The following is a 10,229-nucleotide window of genomic DNA, read 5'->3' as shown; positions in this document are numbered from 1 at the left end:
AACTCTGGTTCCGCTAAAAGTGTGCAAACAGTGAAGGGCAGGATACTCCCTCTCCTCTGGGATTTATAATTGTTTTCAAAAATGGATTTCTGTGTAAAAAATTGGCCAAATCTCCTGACGTCTAGGGGGTTCTTTTGCGAGAAGTACTTCTGAGGTAAAAAATTGCTCCGCTAAAGGAAGGCGTGGGCCAGGCAGTAATGGCACCATACCCCCTAGATCCCAACGAAAGTTAATGGGCGGAGTCACCAGGCTGACCCCATGCCCTGCAATACCACCTTTCCACTCTTTCTTACCACAAAACCGCCACCACGAAAGTGCCATCATCTGCCTCTTTAAATGCTTCCCATTTCTTGTTTCCCAATTTGGTGACCTTCTGACAACCCCCCATTTCTCCTTCATTGCTGCCCATCCTCTCTTTCTCTTTCTCTCTCCCTCTCTCTCTCTCTCTCTCTCTCTCTAAATGATTGTGTGGGTTTTGTTAGCTAATGGATTCTTTGAGCTATGATGGTTTAGAGAGGAGCAGAGGTGCTGGGATGGATTGGGAGTTGAAAGCCACATCTGGTTTTCAGAACCCTAATCACTCCTTGGGAAACAGCAGTAGGTTCTCCAGGAATGAAGGAGAGCTGGTCATAGATTTGCATTTGGGGAGGTTGGCAGAGCGCAAATCGGCCAAGGACAAGGAGGCCAGGGCCTCGGCGGCTGCCGCCGCAGCTGCGGTGGCGTCGAAGAGGGGACGAGGTGCCTCGTCAACAGCAGCGACGACGTTGAGTTCCGGCGGCAGCCAGGTCCCACGATGCCAAGTCCAGGGTTGTAATTTGGATCTGAGCTGCTCGAAGGAGTATCACAAGCGGCACAAGGTCTGTGATGCCCACTCAAAGACGGCGAAGGTCATAGTCAACGGGGTGGAGCAGCGGTTCTGTCAGCAATGCAGCAGGTTGAATTTTGTTAACGTTGTCTATTTCCGCTATTTTTCGATGCCTGAGTTGGAAAATTAACTGTTTCCTATACATTCTCATTGTTTTTTGGGGTTCAGTTGATCTTGATTCTTGTTTTAGTCGGATAACCAGTTTTTCTCTATATTACAACTTTTTGTTACATTCTGTTTTCACTTTTCCTACCATGTAATGATGCTTCTTAAGAAGGTGTCGTATTCTTGTAGTAGGATTGTATTCCCTTATAGGAAGCCAAGCTCAGTTAAGTGTTAGTACTGAAACTCCTGCTAGTGCGCTCCTTTTAAGTGAAGGGATCCAGCAATGTATATTTCTTAGACGGATATCTTGCTTATTATCTGTTCCTTTTTCTCCTGATTGACTCGAGAAACTTGAATCAGAGGGCTGACTTCAATGTGATTGTTAAATGGGTAGTTTGTGGTATCTGTTGCCTTTGTCATCTCTCCACCCCATAAAAGTGCTTCTTAGTTTTGTTTCTTTTTCTTTGGAGGAATTTTTTTTCGGAAATTGGAACTTAGACGGGAAGATAAGGATGGAAACGTTATTAATGAGTATGTAATGCCTTGCAACCACCATATTTATTGCTGTACCTGTATTGGAGAGCAATTAACTATTAAGAATGTAGATAGGAGCAGATAGAAGATTAATGATAACCATCTTTTACTACTCCCTAGAAGGTATATTCTTAACAAATAAACTTTTAACGCAATTCTTGATCTCCATTATTATTTCCATTTCATCTCCATTCTCATCTCTTTTTCAACTCCCACTTCCCAAATGGACCTTTAGAGAAAAGAGGTGAGCAGTGGAGTAAACAGCAGACATGCAAGGACCTCAAAGTTAATAAATTATGAAAATATTCCAGTAAGTTACCTTTTTTATAGCTAGACGCTACACTAGGAGTCTAGGACTAACTCCTTCCTTATCTGGGTGGTTCCTTCCAGTAATGAAATGCTAAGTTGGAAACAACAGTGTTTTGAACCTTTCGGCTTTCACTAGTTGGACTTAACATGCATGCTTGAAAATCTTCCCACCAGGAATCTCTAGTAGAATAAATTATGGTGGTAAGCATCGGTCATGCCAATCCACCCTTTTTTGTTTCATTTTCGCCATGCCCACAATAGTGGTATTCATATTTCTACCGTGGACAACCATGATACGGAGCTTTCTACTGAAAGTTGTCTATGCGTTTCTGATCTTGAGAATGCTGTACAGGGGAAAGAAGATATTTTATTTAGTTGACATATCATAATGTAACAAGGATGTTAATGATGTTCGACGAACCATTCTGGTAGTATGAAAATAACATGATATTGTTATCAGCATTTTAGATTCAATCTATAATAAAACTCAGCAAAATGTCATGATTTTGAAATATTACTAAATTACACGTACAGTGCTAATAATGGCATATGATGGAAGAATGATGCTTTTTGAATTATTTGAACACACACACACACGGCACATATATATATATATATATATATATATGTGCCATGTGTGTACTGTAATTTTCATCCGTGTGTGTGTACTGTAATTTTCATCCGTTCTTATATTTAAAAACAAAGATATTTACTTTGTATTTTTGCAAGAAAAAGTAAAACTGTAAAAGTGTACATATGTATATGTACGGGAGAAAAAGTGTTTGGTTACATTTTTTAAATGAAATGTATTGTATAGATGGCGTACTGATGTCTTACTTATCCTATACAGAGGACCATCTGGAAATGTGAGACTAATGAAATGGAAGGAAAATAATTGTTGGCTATGTATATATTATATTTATAAGAAATATGTTAAACCTGTGTTGTGGGACTTTTCTACCAGAACCCATATTTTTTAGATTTTTACTGAAAAACCAGTTATGGAGATGTGATTTGCATGGTTAAAAGCATTCGACATAAACTCATGCTTTCTGGACATGTAAAATGAGTTTTAAAAGCCTTAAAAAATCACGTTGTTAATCTTAAATCTTACAAAATCTTGTTTACATATTTAAAAGGCATCAATGTTTTATAATTCGTAATAGTTTGGATGTAAAGATCATTCCATAAGGTAGATTTCAGAGAAAAATTAGTAAAAATTTGTAGAAATGAAGGTTTTAATAAAACCAGTCTCAAATATATATAGATCTATATATATGTATATACACACACACACACAAACACATATATATCTATATATATGTATATACACACACACACAAACACATATATATCATTCTTGTGTTTTTATCAACAAGGTTTGTATTTGGGATTAACTAGAAAATTTGATTTTTGTCAGGAAAATCTCTACAATTGAGGACATGAAAAATAAAAAAAAGCTTGGAAACCTTTTAAAGTTATTAATTTTTTCAATACACAAAAAAGATAAAACTTCAAAATATTTGTTACAATGTTAAAAGAAAGAGATGCAAGATTTAAAATGTATTGAAAACACTTTCTTTTAAGAAGCAATAAAAATGTGATATCTTTTGTTTTGGCAATTTTTTCAAGTCCTTGCATTTCTTCACATTTTCCCCCTTATTTTCCTGGTGTTATCGTGATACTGTTAGCTCCAGCTAACACGCCGACAGAAGGTTACTCAATTCTAATGAAAGCCCGCTCTCTCGCATAACAGGAAATGGTTTTCATTACCAATTAGGGTAAACTTCCCGGTATTTAAGCACAAGTATTCTGGGTTGGGTTGATTACCTCTATAGCTCTGCTCCCGACCCGACTCAGACCCTCTAGAACAAGAACAAGAAATAAAACCTGCTTACTGCTATTAAGGAGCCTCCTCTGCTAAGACCTGACTCTAGCAGATACTTTGTAGAAAAAGAGAATGGCGGTATTTGTGACAACTGAGCATATATATGCACACCAATCTTAATGATTTGCATGACCGAGTTTATCTCTTTTTTCATTGAGTCCTGAACGATGTGCTTTAAATGACAAAAGAAATAGAGGATTGTCAAGATTGCTAAGATTGCAGTGGTCAATTTCTATTTTCTGATATGTGTCTGTGTATGTAAAAGAAGTTATGTGTGCATTCATAAAAAAAATGCCTTTAAGTGAACTAAAGTGTAGATTATGTATAATACATCGTCAGTTTCTCATATCTGTGTGTGTAAAAGAAGCCTATATGTTCGTCTATATGAGAATTACATCAATTGAACTAAAGTGTAGATTATGTATAATACATTGTCAGAAATATCAGTCTGATGTCTGTCAGCAAATCTTTTCTCGGATATTAACTTGGAATTTTTTTTCTTATTAAAATATCGGTAGTTATAAATTCAAATGTGTAAAAACTGATAGAAAAATTATGAAATTATGATACTTATTTTCTTAAAAAATATTGGCGAAATTTCAATTAAATGTTAAATTTAACAAAAGAAGTTTTAAAATATACTAAAGAAATGTTGAAAAATCTTGTTAAAATATGCAATATTTTTGTTTTGGAAATATTTTCAAAATATGATGATAAGTTCTCTTTTTTGTTTGACTCTTTTGCTTTGGTATTTTTATAGCAATATTTTGTAAATGTTGGCCATATGTGGGACTATGTTATAAGTCATGTATGGACAGCGAAATTCAAGCTGTCTCAGGTGTAGCAGTCTGATTGCCTCATCTACGTGACATGCAAATGTGACAACTTTTTTCCTAATATGTGTTGCAATCATACTCTCTCCTTTCTGCTGGTATATTTTGCTATTGTGATTTATGTTTTCCGTGTTATCCAATTTTCCTTCTCTATACTCCTCTTTATGTTAATCTGCACCTATAATTAGGGTTGTTCATGAGCAAGTTCCAGCCGAGTTGAGCCACCTCGAACTCGGCTCAAGTATCTTGAAAGAAACTCAAACTTGGCTCGAGCTCAAGTCAAGTTGGATTGCATTAGCTTGAGCTTGACTCGGCTCGATTCGGCTTGAGCCAAGCCAAGCATTTCATTAAAAAATTATTTTTTAAAAGAAAGAGGCGGCTTATAGATTTGAACATAGAACCTCCCACGTGCCAGTCACGTGCATACCCATTCGAGCAATCTACTTTTTTTGACAATTTTATGAAACATATTTTATATATTTTCTTTCTCGAGCTTAACCAAGTTCAGCCGAGCCGAGCTCACTTAACTCGAGCTCGACTCGTTTAGGTGGTCGAGTTCATTTTTTTAACTCGAATTCGACTCGTTTAATAAACGAGTCGAGTTCGAGTCAAGTTTATCGAGCGAATTCGTGTCAAGCTCGAGTTAACTCAACTCATATTATGAATATTTCTTTCATCATCATCATGCAGCCTTAAGGCAACTGCCTAAACACAGCTCTACTGCACCAACTTTTCCATTCCCCTCTCTGACCATATATTGCACATGTAAAAAAATGTGAAAGTCAAAGATAAAGAGATCATGATTTTTCAATATTTATTTAGGACTTTTATAAGGTTTTAAACATCAACATTATAAGCTTTTTCAGCTGTCATTTTTTTTATTCTTGCATTTCTGGAAATGCAGAGACTAACTGTGCAGTTAGATACACTTAAAAGAAAGGAATTAAAATGCTTGATGGCATGCATAATGTGTTTAAGAAGCTTATGCACACAAGCATAAAAGAAAGCTCTGCATATGAATTAGATCATAAAACAGCTGACTAAGGTGAAACAGCATATCTCTGGCACCCATGTCACATAGAGTCATAGGCAGTTACACTTATCACTAGTATGTTGAGAATATCAAGATAATATCAGGCAAAAGGGAGCAAATGGGAAAAAGGGGAAAAGCTCATGATATTTTTTGAAAATATTGCCAAGGTGAATGTACAGTGATACTATCGCAATTTTATTTTTCTCAAAGGACTGTTTTCGGAAAAGCTGAAACAACCTGTTGGGCACTTTGAAGTTGCTTTTGGACATGTTTTTGTTTTCTCGCCCTTATTAATTCTACAGATACACACATAGGGGAGTTGAGATCAGCCGGATGTTGGGTGTTGCCAGATGGCTAAAATTTGAAATGTATCACTAAAATATGGCTGTCAGGAGCACTAGCGACAGTTCATGGTGTACCAATTGTTTATGGTGCTTTTAGCAACAGATTTTAATTTTTAGCTATCCAGCAGATTTGGATTCTCCTATATATATGTTGAGCTAGTGCCTAGTTGACAATGATACAAATATATGGTGAATTAGGTGAAAATGATGCATAAGGTCGAGGATTGATGAACCGATAGATAACTTCAATCTCAAGACAATAATGAAGTATTTGCTTTGTAGTCAAAATCCCAACTAGTTGGATTGAATAGTCCTACTAGTCAGCTATCAACCAATCCATGTTGTTAAACCAACAACTAGTTAGTCCAACTAGTGAACTTTGCTTTGTTGTTTTTCAGTCAGCTAATTCATAGCATATATGTCTATATGCACTCTGTGTTTGCATGTGTTTGTGTATATATTGTATGAATTATGCTTATTCATTGTAACCAGCCAACTTAGATGGACTAATCTTTTTAGAGTCTTGGCTGACCTAGTCCAGCTTTTGATTTTGCGCTTAGGTTATTTGTACTCCCATGGATGCTAAAGGCGATGAAATAACTTGAAAAACTTTTAGGCACTAGAGTTCAATAATGTATAAAGCGTATAATGGGCTTCCTAAAGATTGCAGTTATGCTCTATGGCAGCATTGTTAATCCAGAGAATGAGACATTTCCCCTGAGCTGATGCTAAGAAATCTCCAAGAAAGGAGCAACAACTGAATCCCATGGAAATCCCACTAAAGATCATTCACCAGGAGGAAGGACGCGGATAGTTTTGCCAAAAAAGAACATTTGGCACCAACCTCATCAAGTCACTGGACAGTTGCAATGTGGAAACAATCAGCACAACACTAATCATGCTTGAATAGAAGTCATGGGATATTCGTGCGTGTATATCTTCTTATGAAATAAAAATGTTTTGATTTCATATAGTGTACTTTCTTTTGTTAACTTATTTCTTTGTTTCACCCTTCTTCTTTTGTCAATTTATTTTTATATCTTCTTTAAACATGAATGTTGTCATTGCTTAAAAGCAGTTTAATAAAAGTCATAATGTATCGTATAATACATTACCTACATACTACAACTATAAGTGAAACTGAAATGATGCAACGCTGAAACTGGTTTTAGAGGTGTAACCATATTGCCTTGTGTATACTTGTGATATTTCCCTATATCTTACACTAGGGTAAGATATAGGATGCATCTTATATTAACACTTTCTGAGTAAGTGAGAGGAGTATTTCATCCCACTGCTAAGTAACTGGTTCTTCAAGGTCATTAATTTCTTTTATTATGCGCTGATCTTTCAAAGACCAAGTGAGCATGTTTTTTAGGCACTCTCCTTATTCGCAAGATAAGAATCTGCTCACTGGTTCACATTACATGCAAATATATAAAAAATGTTTTCATTTGCAGATTCCATTTGCTTGTTGAGTTTGATGAGGCAAAACGAAGTTGTCGTAAACGTCTTGCTGGTCATAATGAGAGGCGCAGGAAACCACAGCTTGCAATCTACACTGGGAAATCTGGCAAGTTGCTTCCAGTATATCAGGGTACTCTTTGCACAATTGTGAATAGTTTTTTGTAATTCAGAGTGGGGATATTCTTTGTATCTATTTTGTTCATGTCAATGAAATGAAAATAACGATAACCAAAATCTCATGGATTAAACTATTTGCACCATGTGCATCTGTAGATTCTGCACCAAAAACCACATTTCTTACCGGAGGGCTTTCCAGATGAAGAGAACAGAAAGTTCTTTTTGCTGATGTTGAATTAAGCAAATTCATTTCAAATCTATCTGTATGCTCTATTACACATGATCAATTCTTGATCAAGCAAAAGTACCTATTACTGACTTCTTACATTTTTCTTCTGACCAGCTGGCAAGTTTCCCTACAACTCCTTACCATCCAGGACTTCCTACAGCTGCCAAGACATATTTTCAATAGGTGGCCTGAATGAAACTAAATATGGAAATAGTAACTGGTGCAATGCTGTCAAGGTAGATGAAGATTTTATTCACAATGACCAGCACCACTTACCATCTGTCAACAGCATATCATTTCTGAAGTCAACCTTCTCTCCCTACATGGACAAGCAATTCCCTTGCTTACAGGATAGTGACACTACAACAGGCAGTGTCTGCTGTGAGAATGGCAGCAATTACACACAGGTGTTGGCAACTTCATCCGCCATTTCTCGGCCAGTGTTTCAGAAGGCTTCATTGGGAAGTGGATCTTTTACAGGCTTTGATGTGGTTCCATCCGCTCATAGCTTACGAAGAGTTTCAGACTCTGTTTGTGCTCTCTCTCTTCTGTCATCTCAATCTTGGAGCTCATCGACTCAGTCTTCTGGAATGGCAATGCCTCCACCTTTGATGATCCAAGGAGGGCAGGCCTCTTACAATACTGGTCAATTTCCAGATAAGCTTTTGACCATCAGTTCACAGTTATCCTCTAGCGGTGCATCCAGCAGGTTTTCTTCAACGGGTATAAACTCTGCAGATGATGACCAAATTAGTGCTGTAAAGGTTCCTGATATTAGTGACTCTATTGATTTCGGTGAAGTTCACACTGATGGCATGTTTCAAGGATCTGACTTTGTAACGTCGAAGGATGAGCATACCGTTGACTTGCTTCAACTTTCTTCACTGCTGCAGAGCGCAGAACAACGCAGGCAGGTTGAACAAGAGAGGCAAGAAAATGAGGCATTTCAATGGAATCATATTGGATGATAGTCTGCAATATGTGTCTCTTTTCTGTTTGGTATGTATCTCTTAACTGCCTTGTATACTATCTTTCAAGTAACCTTAGTGCCAAAAAAATTATTTTGATTGTGTTAGTTTCACTTTCATATGTTGTCAGCTTTGTGGAGCTGATAGTCAAGACTTGGAGAGTGGCGGCCTGTTGGCACATTGTCTTTTCACTGTCCTACAAAACTTTCCAGACTTCTCTGTTTTGGAAGTCAAATTCCTCAAATTTTGTGGTTTTCTGCTTTTTGCGCTTGATTTATGTCTAGGATGTCGAGACATGTAATGTAAGTGTTTCAGTTAGTCTTGCAAGGAGAATAGTTGGGAAGTATGAAGCATTCTTTGGAGTTTAACGTTTTCTATTATCTTTGTGCAGGTGTGTGCTGCACATATTTTATCCTTGGCCATGCTGGTCATCCTGCGGTAACTCTGTTTTCAATTAATAAATGACGAACAATACTGGCGTAGGTAGTCCATTGTTTTGCTCCATACCCAGTTGGTACTTAAAGTAGTTTCTTTAGTATCTGTACTTCGACTTCCATGTTATGCAATAAAAGCTGCAAGAACAAGTTTTTATGTTATGTAATCTTTTCAGCGGATTTCTGTTTTCCTCAGTAAAGGATTGTCATTGTGATTGTTACCCAGACACTGATATAGTGCATGTTAGTGATGACGATGCATGTGAGCCATTTCCTGTAACTTACAGAATGTACATCTAAATACCCCCTCTAAGCCGTGTAATTTCAGTCATCAAAAACTGCTTAATTATGCATGACTATAAATATATAGATAATACTTTTGGAAAAAAAATCCCTTTATGTAGCTTTGTTTCTACACTCATCTTTGGATGCATGCTGGCTGGTCCTTCGATCTTCAGTTTGTATGTATTTTCACGTACTTCTTAGTGGCTCGTCTATCATAATCTGTAATTTCCTTGTTCCAGCCATTCATGTACATATATATCTCATCAAGGCAGACCTTCTAGATCAAGTACTATAATCAACATTTTCAAATGTCACAGGACACGCTACGGACAAGCTTTCTGAGACATGGTTTTGATTGTCAAACCAAGTTTTTTTTTGTATAACCTGGTTTAGCTATATTTTGGGTGTCACCTATCTAGTTTTTAATAAAACTTGGATTTTCAAACTTAATTTAGAACTTTATTTTTTATAATCAAGGTGGAGACAGGGAGAAAGGTCTCTCACCTCGTAGACCTAGTTTATACTGCAATAACTACAATCATGTTTAAGGGTTTTTGCCATCACTATATAAAAGTCCTAACCAACGTTTTAAAGGCCAACCATCCAACGACTCTCTCGACTGCACCAAGGCACGCCGCGGAGACTGAAATAGCTAATATTTGTAATGACAAGGTGCTAAGAAACTGTTGAAGATGCAACCGGATTCACCTCTCTCTCTATATATAATAGTTTGTGTAGTTGGTCAGACTCGTAGGTTGGTAAAAGTTTGGTCGTCAATCCGATTCTGCAATGCTCTAATTGACAAGGCATCTCATTCT

The 10,229-nt window shown here is 36.9% G+C and overlaps 1 protein-coding gene across 2 annotated transcripts; it reads left to right on the top strand.

Moving 5' to 3' along the window:
* Positions 1–262: 262 nt before the first annotated feature.
* On the top strand, positions 263–9,288 carry LOC116259444 (squamosa promoter-binding-like protein 13A). Of its 2 annotated transcripts, XR_007574130.1 has the most exons (5): positions 263–934; positions 7,372–7,508; positions 7,839–8,447; positions 8,618–8,723; positions 9,084–9,288. XR_007574130.1 is itself a non-coding variant. In XM_031637269.2 (4 exons), the coding sequence occupies exons 1-3, from the start codon at positions 486–488 to the stop codon at positions 8,690–8,692; spliced, it is 1,440 nt and encodes a 479-aa protein (XP_031493129.1). In that variant the 5' UTR covers positions 264–485; the 3' UTR covers positions 8,693–8,723; positions 9,084–9,288. The 2 variants fall into 2 exon arrangements, 1 of the variants encoding a protein (XP_031493129.1); XM_031637269.2 differs by having other exon boundaries at positions 264–934; positions 7,839–8,723.
* The last annotated feature ends 941 nt before the right edge of the window (positions 9,289–10,229 follow it).

This window comes from Nymphaea colorata, chromosome 8 (genome assembly GCF_008831285.2).
Source record: "Nymphaea colorata isolate Beijing-Zhang1983 chromosome 8, ASM883128v2, whole genome shotgun sequence".
NCBI lineage: Eukaryota > Viridiplantae > Streptophyta > Magnoliopsida > Nymphaeales > Nymphaeaceae > Nymphaea > Nymphaea colorata.
Note: the sequence above shows the minus strand (reverse complement) of the source record. Positions and strands in the feature narration are given on the sequence as shown.

Excerpts from the sequence above, each read along its gene's own strand:
- LOC116259444 (XM_031637269.2), top strand. The coding sequence starts at position 486 with ATGGATTCTTTGAGCTATGATGGTTTAGAGAGGAGCAGAGGTGCTGGG. Across the intron at positions 935-7,371 it reads TTCTGTCAGCAATGCAGCAG|ATTCCATTTGCTTGTTGAGT; the intron begins GTTGAATTTTGT and ends TTTCATTTGCAG. Across the intron at positions 7,509-7,838 it reads GTTGCTTCCAGTATATCAGG|CTGGCAAGTTTCCCTACAAC; the intron begins GTACTCTTTGCA and ends TCTTCTGACCAG.